At 41.9% G+C, this 24,466-nt stretch overlaps 1 protein-coding gene across 6 annotated transcripts in view; it reads right to left on the bottom strand.

The window, feature by feature from the left end:
• The window catches only part of Cdk8 (cyclin dependent kinase 8), a 66,627-nt gene extending 46,415 nt beyond the window's left edge, over window positions 1-20,212 (bottom strand). For 2 of the 6 annotated variants that reach the window (XM_038345009.1, XM_038345010.1), the window contains exon 1: window positions 19,728-20,212. In XM_038345009.1, coding sequence (XP_038200937.1) covers window positions 19,728-19,855 — 128 coding nt within the window. In that variant the 5' untranslated portion in view covers window positions 19,856-20,212. Of the gene's footprint in view, window positions 1-1,373; window positions 1,393-10,963; window positions 10,972-19,727 lie in introns of those variants that run through there. The other 4 variants (XM_038345008.1, XM_038345007.1, XM_038345011.1 and 1 more) reach the window with 4 other exon arrangements.
• Between the last annotated feature and the right edge of the window lie 4,254 nt (window positions 20,213-24,466).

Here is a 24,466-nt window from a genome sequence, read left to right as displayed (position 1 = left end):
AGACAGAGAAGGGGGAAGCAGAGAAGTGGGGAGAGAGGCAGAAGCTAAGCTGCCTCTCAGAGAGGAAGACCGAAAAGAGAGCGAACTCAGGCCAGAAGCTGAAGATCAGCCTGCCTCAGCGGATGGGGGAGGGTGTGGGCGTGGCTTGTCTCTTAAAGAGACAGAACAACCATTACAACTATAATATTCAATGTGGGCCCATATTTCATACAAAATATTTACAGGCAGGCTCACTGGCTACTAGGCAGCTGCAATCCTGACAAACAAGCAAGATAGTCACCTAACAAAGGCCAGGAAGTATGGCTCTTTCTCCTTTGTTAAAAATGTAGATCGCTTGGGGAGAGGTGTTTATTTCCAAAGCTGGTGACTTAAGTTGCAGGTGTTCCCCCGACCCCGAAAGAGAATATTAATGAGTATCTACCTTGGTTTACCTGGGGGATAAAAGGTGTTTTGTATAATAAACACGGGTAGATCTTCAGGAATGAAGGAAGCCTGAGATGCCCTTCTGATATGGCTGTGTGAACTGTGTCTCATTATTTCTCGCACCTCCATACCGGTCAAGTTAGGGAAAAATAGTTTCTATGTTGGGGCCTATGGGCCCTGACAATTCAAGAAAAGTGGAGAGAACAAAGGGAATTCTGAATTCTGAGACTACTATTTATTTATCGAGTATGTAGAGAGTCTTATAAGTATACAGAGGGCCTTGAACCCCTGTAGTCTAAAAATCAGGACTTTCTGGGGCTCAGCGCAACCCAATTAAGAGTTAGTACAAGGTAGTCACATTAGAAATGTTACCTTCAATTATGGACTCTAAGCAAAGAAGGAGGCCTGGCCAAATACTGTCTACCAAAAATGCGTGCTGTTAGTTTAATGTCTGTATCACCAGTATTACTCGGTTCTGTGTTACACAGTAGGATACTGGAGCCTGGGAAACTTGATGAAGACTGAAGTTTAGCTTAGGACAAAGTTCCAGAGGATTGTGGTTTAGTTCACACTTCTGAGCTTCCAGGGTTTACAACTGGTCATAGCTTCTGGCTAGCAGTCTTTCAGACATCACAAAGCTTTATAGGAAAAAAGCAGAAGTTGTCTTTGTGTTCTAGTCTCCTTCTCTTGTTTTATAAAGCCACTTATATTCCATGGTGGTGATTATCTCCAATCTTAGACATACTCAGGTGAATTTCTACCTTTTTACAGCCTCACAATAAAATTCACTAACAGAACCTTGGGAATGATTGCAAAGCACACACCGGACGTAGTGCACACATTTTCCCTTTGGGAGCTACACAGTTCCTTTTGTAATGGACCTGTTTTCCAGGGAGCCAAACTCAACTATAAAGTGGTTTTTATGAATGGCAAATCTCTGTTGGTCATACCAAAGGTGATTCCCATCTTCATCAAGGCAATAGTAATGGATCCTTCGTGGAAGTAAGCTCTGTAACACAACATACAACAGCAGACCTTAGCTGAGGTATTATCTAGGTGATTTCTTACTCTTACTGATACTGAAGACACTATCAGCTGCTCCTGCTACTCTACTTCCCTGCCATGACGATCTGTAACCTCAAACTAAACAAACACTTCCTTTCTCTCTTAAGATGCTTTTGGCAGTCTATTTAAGCAACAGGAAAGTAACTAATATACAACGTTTACGTGTTACCCACATGTATGTATCTTTTTATATTATGCATATGATACCAAAGTGGATTATAAATGCTCATATCAATTAAAATTGCTATAATCCAAATCCCTTTTAAATCAGTGGAACCAGGTTTTAAGGAGGAAAGCCCCAGCTCCAGCAGCCCTACAGGCTCAGGTTGATCACCTGTCCCAACATACTAATTAAAATAATAAGTAATGGAGAGAAACAAAGAGAAGAGATTGAATGAATGCAGCCATGCTGCCATGCTGAGGTAGAAAGATCAAATAACCCCAAGTCCTTCTTTAGAATAAAGAGACAGGCTTTGGACTTAATTTAAAACTGGGACAAAGGGCAAGAGACATGCACTACTAAGTGGCTAAGCAAAAGTGTGGTCTCTTTTTATCTTTTTCTCAGTTTGGTTCCACAACATGGTCCAAATAAGTCCCCTGAGGGGACAGACTAGCTCCCAGGAGATGACTGTTGCTGCAACGGGCAATCTCTGCCCTCATAGAGAAACTCAAGTAGACATATAAACAACTAAAGTAATAAATGTAAAATAGCATACATCACAGGTCTGGGCTCATCAGTGTTCCAAGGCAAATCATCTACCTACAGGTTTGGCAGAACTTCTTGTGCTTATTCTATATTTATAGCTCGTTAAGGTCCAATTGGTTCTAGATATAATGAAGGTTCCTGATATTTTATTATAAAATTGAGTAGGTAGGACCACACAAGTTACTCCCATACACACAACTCACAAAAGAAAATGTAATTTTAAAAAAATTTGAATCTGTACTTCAAGATTTGAAGGACTGTTGGAAGTACTTCCTGCATCCTCCCAACTACAAAAGTACTTATCTGCAAACAGTTACAGAGATGACTGAGCAGTAGTTGGTTGGAGAGAAGTCCAATAGCAGAATTTAAAGGCTATTCTATTTGAAAAGCTAGGTTGGTTTTAAATAGTATGTAATAAATATACATATATGAGAGGAATCTACAAGTTTAGCTTCCTTCAGTAACAACCAAAACTATCCTTTCTTTCCATTGTTTGGCTCTGAATTCAGAGCTAACTATGTACTGTATGACTTTTCCTGAAAAGTTTCTGTTTTTTTTTTTTCCAACCACTTTGTAAGAACTAGCTTTATTCTGGGTTTAAAAAAAAAAAAGTACATTAGGGGCTGGAGAGATGGCTCAGAGGTTAAGAGCATTGCCTGCTCTTCCAAAGGTGCTGAGTTCAATTCCCGACAACCACATGGTGGCTCACAACCATCTGTAATGAGGTCTGGTGCCCTCTTCTGGCCTGCAGGCATATATTGTATGCAGAATAAATAAATGAATGTTTTTTTAAAAAGAAGATTTTTTTTTTAAAAAAAGTACATTAATACAACCAAAACCAATGAAAAAAACAACAAAAAAGGATGGGAAGGGCACATGGAAACTCCCTATCAGAAGGTTAAAGGAAGGGGCCCGGAGAGATAGTGGATAGATAAGCTGGCCAAAGACATGAGTATCCAGACACACACCAGATGAGCAAAAATCTTAGGACAAGAATAAGAGTAGCTGATTAACTTTGCCATTTCTGATTGAATTTGCTGTTTCTCCAGGGATTTAGAACTGCTTAGAATGAAACAGGGACTGGGAGACCAGCTACATTGGGGAGCAGCTCAGTGTCAGTTTCAACAGCCTGACAGATGGTTACCAAGCTTAGCTTGAGCCACCCCTTCTTCTTCAGGGGCGCCAGGTCCCAAAGCACCCTCATATTTAGATAGACACTGCCAGCAAAAGCCAGAATCTCTTTTGCTGTAACTCTGACTGGTTTATCTCAGTAGTTGATCTGAAGTCACCTGAAAGCATCTTTTTTACCCTTTTATATAACAAATTTCTAAATTTTGAAGTTTAGCATTCTTTTCAGATTTTATGATTTAAAATATTTTATTTCCCAGTTTCTTTTTTTTTTTAATTAAAAATTTCCATCTCCTCCCCTCCTTCCACTTCTCTTCCCTACCCTCCACCTACACCCCCACTCCCTCCCTCTCCAGGCCAAAGAGCAGTCAGGGTTCTCTACACTATGGGAAGTCCAAGGTCCTCCCAATTCCCCCCAGGTCCAGGAAGGTGAGCATCCAAACTGACAAGGCTCCCACAGAGCCCATCCATGCAGTAGAATCAAAGCCCAGAGCCATTGTCCTTGGCTTCTCAGTCAGCCTCCACCGTCCATCAGTCCCATTCCAAAATGGCCTTGGTGATCTCCCATTAGATCTGTCCCACCGTCTCAGTGGGTGAAAGCACCCCTCGCGGTCCTGACTTCCTTGCTCATGTTCTCCCTCCTTCTGCTCCTCATTAGGACCTTGGGAGCTCAGTCCAGTGTTCCAATGTGGGTCTCTGTCTCTACCTCTATCCATCACCAGATGAAGGTTCTATGGTAATATGCAAGATAATCATCAGTGTGGCTATAGGACAAGGCCAGTTCAGGCACCCCTTCCTCTGCTGCCCAAGGAACAAGCTGGGGACATCTCCTTGGACACCTGGGAACCCCTGTAGAGACAAGTGTCTTGCCAACCCTAAAATGGCTCCCGTAATTAAGATATATACTTCCCTGCTCCCACATCCACCCCTCCTCCATCCCAACATCCCATTCCCTCAAGCTCTCCCCATCCTCGCCTTCTCCCTTCTCTCCCCCCATCTCCCCTTATCCCCACCTCACCCCCACCCCCGTGCTCCCAACCCCTGCCTGGCAATTTTGTCAATTTCCAATATCCAGGATGATAACAATATATTCTTCTTTGGGTACACCTCCTTATTTAGCTTCTCTATGATCACAAATTATAGGCTCTATGTCCTTTATTTATGGCTAGAATTCACTTATGAGTGAGTACATACCATATTCCTCTTTTTGGGTCTGGGTTACCTCACTCAGTAAAGTGTTTTCTATTTCCATCCATTTGCGTGCAGAATTCAAGATGTCATTGTTTTTTACCGCTGAGTAGAACTCTAAAGTGTGCCACACCTTCTTTATCCATTCTTCTATTGAGGGGCACCTAGGTTGTTTCCAGGTTCTGGCTATTACAAATAGTGCTGCTATGAACATAGTTGAACAAATGCTTTTGTAGTATGATTGGGCATGTCTTGGGTATATTCCCAAGAGTGGAACTGCTGGGTCCTGAGGTAGGTTGACTCCAAGTTTCCTGAGAAACCGCCACACTGCTTTCCAAAGTGGTTGCACAAGTTTGCATTCCCACCAACAACGGATGAGTGTTTCCCTTACTCCACATCCTCTCCAGCATAGGCTATCATTGGTGTTTTTTATTTTAGCCATTCTGACAGGTGTAAGATGGTATCTTAGAGTTGTTTTGATTTGCATTTCCCTAATCGCTAAGGAGGTTGAGCATGACCTTAAGTGTCTTTTGGCCATTTGAACTTCTGTTGAGAATTCTCTGTTGAGTTCAGTGCCCCATTTTTTAATTGGGTTAATTAGCATTTTAAAGTCTAGTTTCTTGAGTTCTTTATATATTTGGAGCTCAGACCATTGTCTGATGTGGAGTTGGTGAAGATCTCCCAGTCAGTAGGTTGCCTTTTTGTCTTAATGACAGTGTCCTTTGCTTTACAGAAGCTTCTCAGTTTCAGGAGGTCCCATTTATTCATTGTTGCTCTTATTGTCTGTGCTACTGGGGTTCTACGTAGGAAGTGGTCTCCTGTGCCCATGTGTTGTAGACTACTTCCCACTTTCTCTTCTATCCGATTCAGTGTGGTCAGATTAATATTGAGGTCTTTAATCCATTTGGACTTGAGTTTTGTGCATGGTGATAGAAATGGGTCTACTTTCATTCTTCTACAGGTTGACATCCAGTTATGCCAGCACCATTTGTTAAAGATGCCCTCTTTCTTCCATTGTATACTTTTAGCTCCTTTGTCAAAAATCAGGTGTTCATAGGTTTGTGGATTAATATCTGGGTCTTCGATTTGATTCCATTGGTCAACATCCTGGGAAGTTTCTATTCACCAAAGATAATGGACAAAAGAAATAATTCCACCCAAGTTCAGCAAGGCAAACAAATGAGTTTAACTGGGGTTACTTACAGGAGCATGAGCAACTTACATGCAACTACACCACCAACACAAGTACTTCCCCCAGTAATTGTTCTGACTAGGTTTGGTTAGTTTGCTTTTTTGAGACAGGGTATCTCTATGTAGCCGTGGTTGTCCTGAACTCACTATGTAAACTAGGCTGGCCTCTGCCTGTTGAATGGATGGAATTAAAGGCATGTACTACTGTAGTGGCACCCACAGCAACTGTAATTTATAGCTACTCAGGGAGGGGAGAGTCTCATGAGTTCCCTGACCCCTTCCTCAAGGGAAAGGTCTTGTGCAGGCTCTGATTTCAAGACTGCAACGGCAGATCTCATGCCTGGAAGAAATAGTCTGCACTAGTATCTCTTCCTTTAGTTCGTGTGGGAACAATGTCTCCTGGACCTTGGTGAGATGACATTATCTTATCCTACATATTGGGCCGCTATTTCACACCAACAGTCCCTTATTCTTGGCACTCTGACCTCTGGCCACTGTACCTCTCTCCACACTGAATAGGCTCCTAAGGCTGGCTGGGCTCCTACATGGCCTGGCCCCTACATGGCCTGGCCTAGAACCTAGGAGGAAATGGAGCCATGTTCTCTTCTACTGTACCTGCCACTAGAGTAAACTCCCTGAGTCTAACTCCCTGTGGTATGAAGACACAAACTGGCATAATACCCAGCACCCTAACGCCTCTCTAGGACCACACCTGGCTGCTGACCTGGGGAAGCAATTTTCACTCCTCGTATACTTCTTGCAGGCAAGAAATGTACATAGTCCACTCCCCCCTTTCCATTCTTAGGACGTGCAATCATTTTCACCTGCATACTGCTCGAGCACCGTATCTGTCTTCTAGTACACATAATGCTCCTGGGAGCACCTGAGACCAAGGTGCACCTGCTTCCGTATCCACCCAAGCCTATATGCTCTATGCCTTAGTAGAGGACCAATAACTCCCTACCTGAACAGTATATACCTGCACAAACCTTGACCACCCCATTGGGGGAGTAAGAGGGCCAGTTTGTGACTGCAGATCTTCCTCGTCAGCAGGAGACAGTGTGGATCGTAAGTATCTCTTGCTCTCCCAGAAGCCCAGAAGCACAGCATTGGACTTTCTGTCAGTTTACCCCTAGGAACTCCAGCTACTCACAAATCTTTCCATATCTGCTGAGTAACCCAAGCAGGACCTTTTACCTCCTTCCTTTTTCTCCTCTCTGCTTGACAGTTTTATCATTTTACTAACCCAATTCACATGCCAGCCTAAGTCATACAGACCCTTCCAGAACCTTCCCTTCTTTGTAAAATCATGACCCACCATGGGTCTCATCAAAGTCACAAAAATCCCCTTATGTGTACTGAGGTTTCTGCACAATTAGCTTCCTACTTAACCCTCAGGTGAACAGTCTTCTTAGTGGGTCCGGAGAACTGGCACCACATACAGTCTCTTTCACGCTCAGTTCCTCACAACCATTTTTACCTCATTTTCTTTCTCTTCACTGCTTAAATATTCCCACTGAGGCAAGAAAGAAACACAGAGAAATTAACAGGAACATTAAGAGGAAAAGACCATGTCATCCCAGAGTCTGATTAACATTCCCTCCCTCATCTCTCCCCTAGATCCAACTCCTCCTCCTTTCTCTTCAGAAAAGAACAAGCCTCCTGGGATATCAACCAAACACAGCATATCAAGCTATAATAAATATAGGCATATCCCCTCCATTTTAGGCTGAATGAGGCAATCCAGTAGGAGGAAAAGGACCCTAAAAGCAGACAAAGGAGTACAAAACAATCCTGGCTCCCAGTTAGGAGTTCCACAAGAACATCAAGCTCACAACCATAACATATATGCAGAGAGCCTAGAACAGACCCACACAGGCTCCCTGATTGTCGGTTCAGTCTCTGTAAGTCTCTATGAACCCAGGTTAGTTGAATCTATGGGCCATTTTATTGTGGTGCCCTTGACCCCCTCTGGCTCTTACAATCCCTCCTCCCCTCCTCAGCAGGATTCCTTGAGCTTTACCTAATGTTTGGCTATGGCTCTCTGTATCTGCTGTCAGTTGCTGGATTAAGCCTCTCTGGTGACAATTATGCTAGGCTCTGGTCTACGAATATAGCAGAGAATGAATAGAAATTTCATTGACTTTTTTTTTGGGGGGGGGCAGTTCTGGTCCTGTTTGGCTCTATCCTAGATCTCCGGGCTATCCAGATTCTCACAGAACATAATTTTCAAAAACACACTTATGTCTCCAACAACAACAACAGAGAAAAAAAACAATTCATTTATTTTAATCTTATGTGCACTGGTGTTAGGCCTGCACCTATGTCTGTGGGGGGGAGTCAGATCACTGAAACTTGCTGAATTACAGACATTTGTGAGTTGCCATGCTGAGTGCTGGAAATTAAAACACTGTCTGTTCTCTGGAAGAGGTGCCATCTCTCCAGCATCTCCAACTTTTTTTTTGAATGCCCATCTTCCCACCCCTCACTCCTCTGTAAGACTGGCATTGGGATTCCATCCACTGCTTCACTTCACTAAGGCTTTCCTTCATACCTTTGCACAGGCTATTTAGTGGCTCCAAAGGTAGGAGCTTTAGCTTTCTCCCTCATAACTCACGAGATCCCAAAATTACCTTAAAAAAAAAAAAAGCGGGCTTGAGAGATGGCTCAGCGGTTAAGAGCATTGCCTGTTCTTCCAAAGATCCTGAGTTCAGTTCCCAGCAACCACATGGTGGCTCACAACCATCTGTAATAAGGTCTGGTGCCCTCTTCTGGCCTGCAGGAATACACGCAGACAGAATATTGTATACATAATAAATAAATATTTAATTTTAAAAAAAGAAAAAGAAAAAAAGCAGTAACAACTACTTGACTAGTACACTAGTACATATTACTGTGCTCCCTTAGAAGCAGACTGCAGTCCCCCCATGTGAAAAAATTCTGAGTGGAGCAGCATCGTGGCACAGTCCTATAATCCCAGTTCTTGGGACACTGAGGCTGATGACTGGGATACTTTGGAGGACTGAGAGACTAAGGCCAGCCTGGGCTATGTGGCAAGACCTTGTCAGAAAGCAAAGAGGAGGTGGGCTTTAATCCCAGAACTCAGGAGGCAGAGCCAGCAGATATCTATGAGTTTGAGGTCAGCCCAGTCTACAGAACAAGTCTACAGAGAAACACTATCTCTAACTCTCCATGCCTCCCAAAGAAGCATAGAGAAAATAAGAGAGGAAAGGGTTAGCTAGAAAGAGAGAAACCAGAAGAAGAGGGAATAAGGGGAAGATATAATTCTGGGGCTACAACTGATGCCATCTGTCTAGCTACACTATAACTTTTCCGATCCCTAATCCCAAACAGTCACTGCCCATCCACAGCTGATGCCACCTGTCTACTCCAGTAGCCACTGCACACTCATTAGCATAACTTCTAATTACCTCCCAGGAAGCTATATCTGAAATGTCACCCTGAGTCCCTCAAGAGTAGATTGGGTACATCTATGGCAACCTGTAGGTTTACTATTTTGCGGTCTTACCCTAGTGTAATTATCTCTAAGTTTCCTAAAGAGTTAAATCACCGGCTGTTCAACAATGAATCACCTGTATCTGACACATGAATAGAACTCGGGCATAATTGATATCCTTTAATTAGCTGCCAAATACATTATAGGAATCAAATTTACAGAAAGAACTAGTGCCAAAGAGAAACCAAAATGAAATGCCAAATAATTAACTGATATAATTTTACACTTAAAATAACTGTCAGTGAGCAAAATGTATCTGGCTCTGTGTTTGACGTATTCCTTGGAATCAGGTAGAAATTCAATTTTTGGGAACAGAGTCATATTTAAACCACTAGGTGAAGCCACCCCAAAGAAAACAAGCATTTGCAAGTGTATCCATCCTATGACCTGAAACCTCCAAGATTCACCTACTTCCTTGTTGCATGGAGGCCACTTGTTGGTTCCCGGCTGCTCAGCCTCTCTGACTCTGCCTCCTTTCTCCCAGCATTCAGTTTAGTTTTTCCCACCTAAGTTCTGTCCTGCTATAGGTCCAAAGCAGTATTAACCAATGGTATTCCCAGAGTACAAAAGGGAATCCCATATCACCTCCCCTTTTCTGTTTAAATAAAAAGGAAGGTTTTAACTTTAACATAGTAAAATTACGTATAACAGGGCTGGCAAGATGGCTCTGAGGTTAAGAGCACTGGCTGTTCTTCTAGACAGTCCTGAGTTCAATTCCCAGCAACCACATGGTGGCTCACAGCCATCTACAATGAGATCTGGTGCCAACACTGTATACACTGTAACATGAGGGGACCTGCTTGTTGAGGTTTCTGTCCCGCCCGGTAGCCCACAGCCAGGAAGCTCCAAAGAAAATCACACAGAGATCTCTATAAGTTATAAAGCTGATTGGTCCATTAGCTCAGACTACTTATTTGTTCTTGTAGCTTATATTAACCCATTGTTCTTATCTACGTTAGCCACATGACTCAGTACCTTTCAGCCAGGCAAGTTACATCTTGCTTCTCAGTATTCTAGGAGGAATCAGCTGCATCCTTCCCAGAATTCTCCTGTTCTCATTGTATCATTTCTACTTCCTGTCTGGTTTTCCCGCCTATACTTCCTGCCTGGCCAATCAGCGTTTATTTAAAACATGATTGACAGAATACAATTATCCCACACCAATACACAATAAATAAGTAAATCTTTAAAAAAAAGTAAAATTACATATAACAAAACGGGTATCAAGCAAGAATTACAGTTACAATATTTATATCTTTTTTATCTTTTATTTTAACTAAGGAAAACTATAACTATAAATTCTTCAATTCCATCAAAGACTCTAGAAGGATATACTATTACCTAAGTAAACAGGAGGTGCACTGTAAGTAACATAAAAATCTCTAGAATTGACAGAGACATCTCACTGCCTGGACAGTCATCCAAAGTTCTTCTGTACTGTTGGGGCATCCAATCTTCAGCCCAAAGACCCATAGTATCCAGCAGACTTTTCCATGAAGCAGGAAATTTCAAAGACAGTTCCACCTACATTGGCAGTTTGTCAGTCACATTTTTCTTTGTCCTGCAGAATGTCTAGCAGAATCTTTCATAAAGCAGGAACCCTGAAGGATGGTCTCACCTTTAGGCAAGTTCAGCAGTTATTTCTCTGCGGGTCCTGCATATCCAGTTCATCAAGCAGTCCAGGCAAAAGCAGTTTGTTTCTTGTCCAAATGGCTAACAAACTCCATGAGGAGCCTCTTCAATACCCATCTTCCTCTTCAAGTTATTGGTGCTGCCAGGAGCAGATGTGTCTCATTGTCATGAAAAATCCTAAACTGGGCAGTGGTGGCGCATGCCTTTAATCCCAGCACTCGGGAGGCAGGGGCAGGCGGATCTCTGTGAGTTTGAGGCCAGCCTGGTCTACAAGAGCTAGTTCCAGGACAGGCTCCAAAGCTACAGAGAAACCCTGTCTCGAAAAACCAAAAAAAAAGAAGGAGGAGGAGGAGGAAGAGGAGGAGAAGAAGAAGGAGAAGGAGAAGGAGAGAGGAAGGGAGAGAGGAAGAAATGAAAAGAAATGAAAAGAAGAAAAACAAAGAAAAATCCTAAGTTCTTAAAACATTTTAGATGCCATATTTGGAAGGTCATTGAAAGATCTGAAGAATGCCTATACATATCTGTACATCTAGAAAATCTAACATGACTACAAGCTTGACTATTAAAGATGATTATCTATTAACCTATATTTCTTAATTATACATTATATTTTCAAATAAGCTGCCCAAACACAATACCTTAATTAAGAGCAGAAATATACATATACACAGTATAACAAAATTGACCTTAAATTTGTATCGAGAGCAAGATCCATACCAAAGCAAAGTATTCATCTCTATGCATATCCCCCTTGAAATGTAAAAGAGCATTTATAATCAATATTTGGGAACATAGGCATAGTTATTCTCCAAACTAGTAAACCACAAATTCCATGCCAACATTGGTTCAGAGATAAGTTTTATCTCTCTTAATTTCAGAAGTATGGGTTCAATCCTTATTCACGTAGACCCATTTGTAAAGTGTATTTCAAAAGCACTAAAGTTTTCAGCGGCTGGGTTTCGAAGAACTTGAACAACACACTTGGATTCCACAGTCTGCCTTTGCTTTTGTTTCTTAGAGCTCTACTCAGGGTATCAATCCAGCAACCTTTGCTTCTCGTGCTATTTTTAGAAGGCACTGCATTTCTACTCTCCTATAATATGCCTCAAGTTCTTAATTGCAGCAACATTTAACAATTTGCAAGCATGAGTTTCAGGTGCACACACGTATTTACATTTGGCAATGTGCCAGCAGCTGAGAGCAACTACTGCCCTAGAAGAAATCTATATCTTCTCACCCATAAATATTCACTGGAAAAACCCAAAGGACATACAAACAGTGAGTACAGATACACTGAAGTAGCTACATAATAAACCAATCCAGGGCAAACTATATTTTGTTGGGTGATGAATGGACTTTCACTTGAATGGATTTAGTATTTCTGAGTCACCGTGACAAACCATGGTGTGTGCACTGCCCTAGACTAAGCCAATCTAATACAGCCTTGCACACAAAAACATAAACACTGGTCTGAAACAAGTTACTACAGATACTTTAAAACCAATGTTCGGCTGCTTTGGATGACTCAGAAATTCTATTTCCAGGTTTATACCTAAGAGAATTAAAAACACATCCACAGTAAATCATACCTGAAAGTTTATAATAGCATCATTTGTAACAGCCCCAAAGAGGAAATAATTCAAATGTCCAACAGACAAATGTGGTATACTCACACAATGCACTATAACTTAACCCCAAGAAAGGCAATAGAAGCTGCAAGAGAAGATATGGAGTAACTGGTAATAGGCACTTAGCTTCTTTATGGATGAAATGCTCTGGAATGGGACAATGTCAATGGCTACACAGTGATAATACGGTGAGGAGGTTGAATTTTATAGCTTACATCAAGGCAACTTACAACACTAGGAACTCATTTGGAGACAGACAGACAGAGAGAGAGAGAGAGAGAGAGAGAGAGAGAGAGAGAGAGAGAGAGAGAGAGAGAGAGAGAGAGAGAGAGAGAGAATGAGAGAGAATACACATACATGCGTTCATGCCTCAGGTGGATGTGAAGGGACAACTTTAAGTAGTCAGGGTATTTCCTTCCACTATGGCTCTATGGGTTCTGGAGATGGAACTTATGGAACTTAGGTCAGGCTTACACAGCAAGTACTCTTACCTGCTCAACCATCTCTCTGGCCCAGTCTGGAACTTCTGATAACTGCTTTGAAGAATACTGAAAAATCATTGACACCAAAAAGTCTTCAAGTATTAAGGTTAAAATAGCAGGTGAGTGGGGCTGGAGAGATGAGAAGGCTCAGCAGCTAAGAGCGAGTACTGCTCCTGCAGAAGACTCAGTTCATTCCCAGCACCATATGGTAGCTCACAACCACCTGTAATCCAGATGCCCTCTTCTGATCTCTGAGGGAACCAGCATTCACGTTTACATACTCAACCACACAGATACATATACTTTAAAAAAACAATAAAAATAAATTACAACAATAAGTGAATGCCATCAGGGGCTGGAGAGATGGCTCAGAGGTTAAGAGCATTGAATGCTCTTCCAAAGGTCCTGAGTTCAATTCCCAGCAACCACATGGTGGCTCACAACCATCTGTAATGAGGTCTGGTGCCCTCTTCTGGCCTTCAGGCATACATGCAGAGAGAATATTGTATACATAATAAATAAATAAATATTTTAAAAAGAATACTTTAAAAAAAAAATAAGTGAATGCCATCAACTAGACATACCAGACACTTCTTGAGGTGACAGAGAGAATTGTAGTAGCTTCTAAGTAATGAGATGGCCAACATCTATCTCAGCTAGTATAAAGGAAAGGGTAATAGTATATTTAATTTCTAGCAGAAACTAAGGACAGAAAAAAAGTAAAGCAATCAGAACTGGATTCAATAATAAAAAGACACTGCAAAGCAAAGGGGAAAAAATCTCACAAATCTGGCATATAATATTCCCACTAACAAACATATCACATTTCAAATGTTTGTAAATCAGAATTCATAACTAAAAATAATTTACAAATGGTCTATAATAGTTTATTTTTTATTATTTTTATTTTCCTAGTTGAAATCGGTATAGGAGAAATCCCACCCCTACCTTTTGTCTCTCCACACATCAGAGTGCCAACCAGAGAAATTCCACTATTTCCTAAACCTTCGACTAGAGAAAGACTCTCACCCACCTCAATCTATAGTCACTGCTGCTTCCACAGAACCCTAGCTCCAGCTCTCTGTGAGGCCAAGCCAAAGTGGAACTGTCCGCTAGCCAGAGCTACAGGCAAAGCTGAGTTCTACATGGTAGCTCCACACACAGACCCCTGCATCTGAGGCCACCTGGACTGCATGGTCAACAGTGCTGATGGAAAGCTGCTACAAACACAAGCTGTTTGGTACATGTAGATAAATACAGCCTGACTGACAAAACAGAGACCTTATCACAGCCAGTGGGAGAAGAGAACATTTATGAGGCTTAAACTACTACACACACAGCAAGGCACAAAAGAAACTGGAAAAGAAAATAACTCAGAAAAGCATGGCAAAGAAAAACCTCCACCCATGGATGAGGCTTTGCAGGAACAATAAAAAGCATATTTTTCCTATTCCTCAGAATGACCTGGCAAGCTCTTCTCATTTTCCAGCTATCAAATACTGTCATCTTGAAGAGTTTTTCCAAAAAAATCCCAAAGTAATTCAGAGCTTCTTTCTCTGGATTACAATAACATTATTATAGTGCTTATTAAAATTGCTAATTTTTTTTCTTTTTTTGGTTTTTCGAGACAGGGTTTCTCTGCAGCTTTAGAGCCTAAAATTGCTATAATTTTTGATGAGTTTATTTTTCCAGGAGATACTTCCTCAAATAATGCAATGTTTCATCCACCATTGCCTTTCCAATGCTTCAGACTGTGGCACAGAGAAAGGCCCAATAGACAGCTCAGTGAATTGAGTTTTTCTAATCTTGGAAGACTCAATCGAACTAAGAGCTCACACGAACAATTTCCAATTGAATTAATGTGCCAACCCTACAACTAAGAAGCAAACAAACAGAAAATAAAAGAAAAACATGGATTCTAAGCATCAAACCTGAAAATGACCTAAAACAGGAACTATAAATGTATACTCAATGCCACATATATAAGATATGTAAATATTATGTTGTCCCTTCCCATCACTCTCCCCTGCTCCAGCGAGAAAGGGTTTCTCTGTGTAGCTTTGGAGAGTGTCCTGAAACTTACTTTGTAGACCAGGCTAGCCTCGAAATCACAGAGATCTGCCTGCCTCTGCCACCACTGCCTGGCTCCCATTATGTTTTTAAAAGGTTGTAAGAAACACTTATTAATGTATACCCAAAGAATCAAGACTACAATAAACACCGAATCAAGAGTTTCTTGTGCACCAGGCAGTGGTGATGCACACCTTTAATCCCAGCACTTGAGGCAGGTGAATCTCTGTGAGTTCAAAGACAGTATGGTCTAAGAGAGAGTTCCAGGACAGGCTCCAAAGTTACAGAGAAACCCTGTCACGGGGGGGGGGGGGGGGGATTCCTTGTGCTGGCTCCCCAACAACAAGACAACCATGGGAACAGGTATTAACCCAAAGTCAAGGTGGCAAAATGAATGTTGTGTAGCTGTTGCATCTTTGGGAGTTGCCCAATTTTTTATCTTTAATTTTGACAACTTATGAAAAGCAATGGATGGAGAGACAGCTCAGTAATTAAGTTGTTGGTCTTGCAGAGGACCTGGATATCCCCTCCCCCGCCATCACCCCCAAGACAGGGTTTCCTAGTAGCTATGGAACCAGTCCTGGAACTCACTCTGTATATCATGCTGGTCTCGAACTCACAGAGATCGCCTGTCTCTGCCTCCCAAGTACTGGGATTAAAGACATGTGCCACCACTACTAGGCAGGACCTGGGTTTGATTCCCAGCATCCACATTATGGCTCACAACCATCCATAACTTTAAGCAATTATGTGGTACACATTCATACATACAAAATAAAATTAAAAAGCACAAGACGCTGAAGTAGGGTTAAGTTCAAGACCAGCCTGAGTCACAGAGTGGTTGCAAGTCATCTTGGACTATATGAACCAGCAGATCCATGGTATCTGAGGTGTCAATGGAGGCAGAGATGCTGTCTGGAGTCTTCATTTTAACTATATGAAGCAAAGTGGTCAAGAGCATGGGCTCCATTGCAGCCAGGTGTGGCAGCACACTCCTTTAATCACTTCCAGCACTCAGAAGGCAAAGGCAGGCAAACCTCTGTGAGTTCCAAGCCAGCATGGTTCACAAAGCAAGGGGGGCGGGGACACAAGGGCTCCAGAATACACATATTGCAAAGATGTTCTCAAGTCCTAACTGACTTGGCTACTCACAGGACAAATGTGCCTATCTTTTAATGGCTTAGTTTCCTCATATGTGAACTGACCATAATAGGATTGGTAGTACTTACGATATTAAATAAATAAATGTAGGGTGCTTCAGCCAGGACCTAGGACTTAATTATTCAACAATTTAGCTGGTACCATTACCTCTATCAACTAATTTCTTGAGTTTTCCACAAACATGGTCCAAAGTTTCCTGCTTCTCTCTCCCTTCCCTACCTCCCCTATATTCTTTGGCCTTCTGAACATAACTATAACAGATTAAGAATACTTTGGTGGGACCAAGTCCCAAGAAGCAGAGGCAAGAAGATCTTTGAGTTCAAGGCTAGCCTGTTCTGTGGTCTACAGTCAAAGCTCCACAGTGAGACTTTTATCTCAAAACAAACAAAATAAACCACTTCTGTGCTTCCCCCCAGGAAACTCTTGCTCCAAGTTGATTTTTCTAATTCATTCTCTCTCTCTCTCTCTCTCTCTCTCTCTCTCTCTCTCTCTCACACACACACACAAAATCTCTCACACAACTTACCTAGGGTGTTGCTCAGTAGCCCAAGCTAGTCTAAAACTCAATTTTCCTGCCTTCGCCTCATAAAAGCTGAGATTACAAGCACACAACACCACTTCTGGACAAATTAAATTTTTAAATTCTATAAATGTCCAGTGATTATATGGAGAAAATCTTAAAAACAAACTTTATGTCTTAAATTTCTTCCATTTTGCCAGGCAGTGGTGGTGACGCCCTTTAATTTCAGGCAGGTGGATCTCTGAGTTCAAGGCCAGTCTGGTCTACAAGAGCTAGTTACAGGACAACGAGGGCTACACAAAGAAACCCTGTCTCAAAAAAACAAAAAAAAAATTCATTTTTTCAAACATATATTCGGTTGCCCCCTAAGGAGTACTCTTTTGGTATTAAGGAAAGAAAGATGCTATCTCATTTATGGCACATTAAAGAATGTATTAATTTCAAGATGTACTTCATGAACTTATTTTTAACTCTATTAAAAATCTGAAATTAGCAGGATTATAAAAGGTCCTTTATCTCTGTATATAGTCATGCTTAAAGTACTTCCCCATTACTTCCCCATTCCCTGCATTCCTTAGGATGCTGATTTTTATCTGGCAAGTGGTATACAAGAAGGGTAGTGTTGCTAACTCATTATGTTAAAGTTATTTCCTAAATTTTAATAATTTAACAAGCTAATTCCTCTATTCTAAATTTTACTAATTGCTCATATTCTGTTTACTATACAGCTAAAAGAAATGTTTTCATGTATTCATTTTAATACCCAAGTATGTCCAAGCAAAGGTAATCTTCATTATTAATTTTACTGGAGGGCTCTAGAACCTCTGCAAAGTGTTAATGCCTGCCCAGGTTCCTTGAGGACCATGACACCTCAGAGGCAGAATACAGCATTAACTTGAAGCAAATCTCTACCAAAAGCAAATGACTTGACCATCTTATTATAAAAGATTAAAACAGCCACAAATTATATTATATACCAAGTCTAAAAAATGCATAAACTTATGCTTCACTGACATAAGCTCAAAAACTTCAAAAATATAACGTAGCACACTTTACTAGTCTGGCCTTATGAACAAGCCAAACGGAAAAGTATTCCCCGTGGAAAACAAAGCTGTTCTCATTCTAAAACTCTTGACATGTGATTCACTACAAAAAATACTAAGGTTCATCACAATAAACAGAATCATTAAAGGTTGCTGGAAAACCAACCCAAAGGATTACAGCTTTAAACAAATTCCACCAAATGCAAATATTCATTTGCAATTGCGATAAATGATTAAGAAATACACACTAACACCAGCTACTTTTAAGATATGTAATTTCTTCTTAAATTATTAACAGCCCTGATGAAACCTACCATCAAGATGTAAAAGGTATTTAAAGTACCTGCCTCCATATACATTATATACTTAAAAAGCCCACAATCAAGCATATTTGAATATTTTATTAGCTTAACTTGGCAATTTATTAAACCAGAACTGGCTCCTTTCACAAGAATAAAATATAAAAATCACTAGCATTCCTAAAAATACAACAAATTGGCCAAATGTACCACAATATCAAATGTCTTGGGAGTGAAGATTGTATGACCATGTTCCAAACCGTGTGATACTGAGAAATGAAAGATGCTTTAACCCTTTTGAAAAATATTAATGATGCAAATTCAGATGATTTCTTTAAATATAATTCTTTAGTAAAATGCTGACAAACAAATCTAGTTAGACAAGAATCAACAAGGGCTCTGGATGTCACTCACTGCTTTATCCATTCTGCTAGAAAGTACATGTAAAGCCACGCGGCACCCAGAGCATTAAGTTTTCCACCCCTGTCTGTATCTGCATGGTTTCACTGCTGCACAAAAGCACTAAAATACATTATAAGAAGGCTTAATAAATCTAAGAGTTTAATAAGCAGACACTTCCTTCTCCATTACCCAGACTACTGAAGGATTTACAAATAAGCTCCCTCGAAAAGAACTCTGCAGCTTCAGCGGCGTCACTCTGTAGTGCTAACGCAGTTCTGACTATGCTCTCCAACGTCGGTCTCTAAACAGCGAGCCAGCTACTAGCCAAACAAGGGATGCTCAAGGAAAGCTGTTTCTAATAAATCCAAAAAAATTAGCGACAGCAATCTGTTCCAATAATTTCCTAGGGTCAAAGGCAAGAGAGATAATACCTACTTGAACAAGAGAAAGACGGGAAATTAATAAATATTTTCTCCCCAACTAAGAATTACTTTCCCTTTTGTTAACATTACAATGCAGTCATTTACTGACAAAGAAAAACTGAGTGCCTCAATTCACTGTTAAGAAGCAAAATTGAGAGCATTACCAGTCATAGGTTCTTTCTTGTTTCTAGGGGAAACTATCTAGAGCTAAAAGATTACTTAAAGTTCACTGACAGCTGATAAATTCTGGTTAAAGAGCTTGCACAACACAGCCCCTATCTGTCACTTGTTCCCCCACACACACCATCCACTCTGCACCAAATCCCCATTGTTCTATATAAAAACTCACAGCTAATGATACCTGAAGAGCAACCGCTGAATTTACATTGCAGATGATCCTCCATGGAACTCTCCAGGCCCACATTCACTCTTCTTCGTCCCCCCCTCCCATCAAATCCAAATTTGGTCATCAACTGTTCACAATTGATAAGGGAAAAAAAATATCTCTGCTTCTCTTCCAGACGGATGGATGTCATTCCAGAGGCGGATGAGTTAATCCCCAAAAGGTTACCGCGATAAATCGACCAAAGAAAGGCATGTATTTAAAGCATGTATTTTATAACGACTAAAACTGCACTGTGCTGAAATTCACAAAAAAGGTACACTGCCCATGAGACACACGGTCCTTCTCCCTCTCGAACGCAGGGTTTCTTGTGGGTTTAGATTCCTGGGACGGACACCACTTCCTCCCCAAAGCAGACTGGCCGGGACAGAGGCAGAGGTAGTGTGGACCACGACGGGCCACCTGCTTCTCAGCCTCGGGGACACCCGCAGCGACACCCACACTCACCCATCTTTCCTCTTCGCCTTGTAGACGTGCCCGTAAGTGCCTCGACCAACTTTGCAGCCCTCGTATTCAAACAGGTCCTCGACCCGCTCCCGTTCGCTGCTCAGCTTCACTTTAAAGTCATAGTCCATTGTCACAGCCTCCGAGGCCGGGGTGCTGGGGTGGGGGGCCGAGGGCAGCAGTGAGACCGGGCCGCGCGGCAGCCGCAGCCCCCGAGCTACACTCGCCGGCCGCTGCTGCACCAGCCCGCCTCACGCGGCGACGGCAGGAGGCCCCGCGCGGGCGTCGGGGACATCCAGGGGAGAGCCGGGCGGTCCCCGTGGGCGCGCGACAGCCGAGGGACGCGCTGGGGGCGGGGAGCGGCGTCCGCCCTTGTCCCCGCGATCCCGGGGCGCCGGCTCGCGCGCGGTTGGCCGCGCGTGCTGCTGTGGGCGCGGGGCGGCCACGGCTGGCTCTGCTCGTCGCCCACGCGCGTCCGCGCCTCACCTTCTCCCACACGCGCTCACGCACACTCAGGCTGCCATCAGCCCCGACAGACCAGCGACGCCACACAACAGCCGGTAGCTCCCTTCGAGAGAGGAGGAGGGCGGGCAAGCGGGCGCGAAACACGGCAGCCGCTGTCGTAAAAACGTCGCGAAGCCTCACGTTGACTCCGCCCCACCTGCAAGCGACTCTGGAGGTGGCAGCCACCCCTTCTGACGCTGGTACGCAAAAGGGCCTCGCTCAGCCGCGGTGCGGAGCTACAGACAGACTCACCACGTGGACCAACCCGGTCAACCTCGCGGCCAGAAACTACAAGACTCAGAATGCACGGTGGCTGCTGTAGCCGCCTTCTCCACGACGTCGCTAGTTGAGAGCGTTGCATGATGGGATTGGTAGTCCATCTCGCAACCAGTTGCGGGGCTTGAGGATTATGTTTTTCCCAAAGCCATAGCTTCACAATTTAAATTAGCCCATGTAAGCTTAGCAAAAGACACTCGTTAATGAATGGGTGTTTTGTACTGGAGTCACTTCTGAACTACAGGATTTAAACAACATATTGCTGCCTCCCTCCAAGCCTCTACTGTCCCAAAATCAAAAAATTACGCAATTGTATTTATGGCTTGATTTCCTTCATCTGACTGTGTATTTCATTGAAGTTCTCGGGACTTGTACGTGCTAGGGAAGCGTACCATTATACTTCAAGTCAGGTAAAGCTATTTCCACTTCAGTGAAGCTTGAACTCTAATTTTAAGTCTGTTGACACAAAAATACAGTTATCACCTCGAAGAGAATTAGAGTTTATTCTAGAGGCAAATATGAGTGGTCATGGCTTAGGGACATAGATTTATTATCACAAATTCCAACTTGGAAACAGTTTATTGAAATCTTGATACCAAGAGAACAAACTTAACGTAGGGGGCTGGGGTGATTGATGGCTAGACTGATAAATGCTTGGCACGTGTGGGAGTTTGATTTCTGTTACTGCAATAAACACCATGTTCACACACAACTTAGGGAGGAAAGGATTTATATCAACTTACCGGTTAGTCTATCATCAAGAAGTCAAAGCACCCTTTTTTTTGGGGGGGGGTTAAACCATACATATTTATGTGTGCCTGTAATACCAACGCTAGGGATGCATAAGAGGCAGGATCTCTGTAGCAGGATGACCAGCTAGTCTTACTGAAATGGTGTGCTCAAGGTTCCATGACAGACATCAACCTTTAGCCTCCAGACACAGGCATACACACACATGCTTACACCTGCACACCGATGTGCATTCACAAGAACACTTACACACACATTGGTGGAAGCATCAGGTAGGTTGGTGAAAGAAAAGAAGGAATCTGCCGTACATGTCCTCGACGGGCCAATTCTTAGCTTTTCGGTTAGTGGAAGTTACTGATCTGTTTTTTGTTTGTTTGTTTGTTTGTTTTGGGTTTTTTTTTTTTTTTGGTTTTTCGAGACAGGGTTTCCCTGTAGTTTCTAGAGCCTGTCCTGGAGCTAGCTCTTGTAGACCAGGCTGGCCTCGAACTCAGAGATCCGCCTGCCTCTGCCTCCCGAGTGCTGGGATTAAAGGCGTGCGCCACCACCGCCCGGCTCTGATCTGTTTATGTATCCCCTAAAGACTTAACTAATATGAAGATGTTAGGTCACAAACAGAGATGAGCAATACATAGCCCTTTAGGTAGCTAAAAAATAGCCTGAGATAATCTGTCTTCCAACCGGTAACATCCCAGTTCTCCCTAATTGTGGAAGTTTTAATCAATCTCGCTTGTAAAGTATTTTTGTTAATTTTTAATTATCTATATTTCATAGATGAGTACTCTGCATATATATCTGCAAACCAGAAGACGACATCAGATCCTATTATAGATGGTTGTGAGGCACCATGTGGTTACTGGGAATTGAACCCAGGACCCTTAACTGCTGAGCCATCTCTTGCCCGTCCCCCCCCCCCCGCCACAAACACATAAAATAATTTGAGATGCAGATCTTTTGTGGGGGGAACTTCAGTTCAAAGCTCTCCCTGTTGACCAAGCATCACACCTTTGTGTGTGTGGAGGTCTAATGGGTGATGTCCCACACTTTGAAGAGTTTGTCTCTAGAACCTGATAACAGATGAGGATGACTAAGCAAGAAAGCCAGGGTTCAGGAGAGAGAAGTAACTAGTAAAGTAACTAGAGTAACTAGTAAGAACACAACAGTAACAAAAAAAAAAACAAAAAAAAAAACAAAAAAACACCTGGAAAAAGTCAAGTCACATCTATTAGTTATAATGATCCAAGTTTGATTTATACCTACAATTGAAATAATCCAGAACAAGACTGGGTCAATGGCTCAGAGGTTCGGGGCACTTACTGCTCTCACAGAGGACCCATGTTTAGCTCCCAGCACCCACATGGTGTATCACAACTGCTTGTACTCCAGTATGACCGATCCAGTACCCTCTTCTGGAACTGACAAACATAGAGCACTTACATACATGCAGGCAAAACACCAATATAAAAAAATGAAAATAAAATATTTTAAAACAATAATCATGAATGTAGTATGAGCTAGGCAGTGGTGGCATATGCTTTTAATCCCAGAAGGCAGAGGCAGTTGTATCTCTGTGAGTTCAATGCCAGTCTGGTCTACAGAATGAGTTCCAGGACAGTCAGGGCTGTTACACAAAGAAATCCTGTCTCAAAAAAAAAAAAAGAAAGAAAGAAAAACCAAAAACAAAAACAAAAAAACAAACAAACAAAAATTCAGTGTGTCTCAAAGAAGTAAATGCAACAGAGAGACAGAGAGAAAACCAGGCAGGTCCTCTTTTTTTTTTCCAACCAAAACCTCTAATTCTAATAGATGGACCATATATTTCCCTTGTATCTACAGTGATTTTCACTCTAAAATATTTCATTAAATGTTTACAAAATTTTAAAGTATTATCTTCTAATTTTAGTGGATTTTTAAAGTCAATTTTATTTTATAAATATAACCTCATAAAGAGTGGTCACTTTGCTGGATAGTGGTGGCACACACCTTTAATCCCAGCACTCGGGAGGCATAGGCAGGCAGATCTCCAAGAGGTTAGAGGCCAGACTGGTCTACAGAGCAAATTGGGTACAACCAGGACTACACAGAGAAAACCTGTCTCAAAAAAACCCAATAAATAAAGAGAGAAACTGTTAGTTCTAATTTAGGAGAGCTTGGCCTTAATACCTAAATTACTACTCTTTTATTTGTGGGTAACAAATCTACCCAGTTGTCTTGGTACCGGAGCAAACTTTAGGCTGGGGAAGTAAGTGGAAAATTCACATTACCGATGATATTGGACAATAATATAATAATAACTAAAATTCTCATTTAACAAAATTGTATAGGAGTTGGGGAGATTATTGCATGTACAAAAATATTATGAGCCAGGGGGTGGTAACGCACACCTTAATCCCAGCACTCAGGAGGCAGAGGCAAGCCGATCTCTGAGACTTTGAGGCCAGCCTGGTCTTCAAGAGCTAGTTCCAGGATAGGCACCAAAGCTACAGAGAAACCATGTCTCGAAAAAAACAAACAAAAAATTATGAGGTCAGACTTCTGAGAAATCAGGATTCCACAGATTTTGTAAACATAACAAAACACTTTTTAATATTTATTTTATTTCATGTAATTCATGTCTTGCCTGCATATATGTCTGTGTGAAGGTATTAGAGCTCCTGAAACTGGAGTTACAGACAGTTGTGAGCTGCCATGTAGTTGCTGGGAATTGAATCCAAGTCCTTTGGAAGAGCAGCCACTGCTCTTAACTACTGAGCCAATGCACCAGCCTGCATAATTAAATACTTTTAATTTTAAAAATTATATTTACATAATCAAATCTTTCTTATTTTATAGTAGAAAGGGGGAAAGTTCAATAGAAGTCACATTTTTTCTTTTATTCATATTTTTAAAAATTATTTATTAAAATTTTCCACTTCCTCCCCTCCTCCCATTTCCCTCCCACTCCCCCCCTCCCTAGAAGTCACATTTTAATATTGTTCATTCACTTCTTTTGTTTTTACAAGAGACAGGTTTCTCTGCTTTAACACTGCCTGTCCTGGGAACTCAGGCTGACCTCACACTCACAGAGATACACCTGCCTCTGCATCCCGAGTGCTGGGATTAAAGGCATGTGCCACCACCACCCTTCTTGCCCATTTATCAGCAAACTATGACTTATTTAATTTTTAAAATACCAAGTGATTTTACTATAGCACACCTTAAATATTCACCAAGAA

This window comes from Arvicola amphibius, chromosome 10 (assembly GCF_903992535.2).
Source record: "Arvicola amphibius chromosome 10, mArvAmp1.2, whole genome shotgun sequence".
In the NCBI taxonomy this organism is placed as follows: domain Eukaryota; kingdom Metazoa; phylum Chordata; class Mammalia; order Rodentia; family Cricetidae; genus Arvicola; species Arvicola amphibius.
This window is presented reverse-complemented; position numbering and strand designations above follow the sequence as displayed.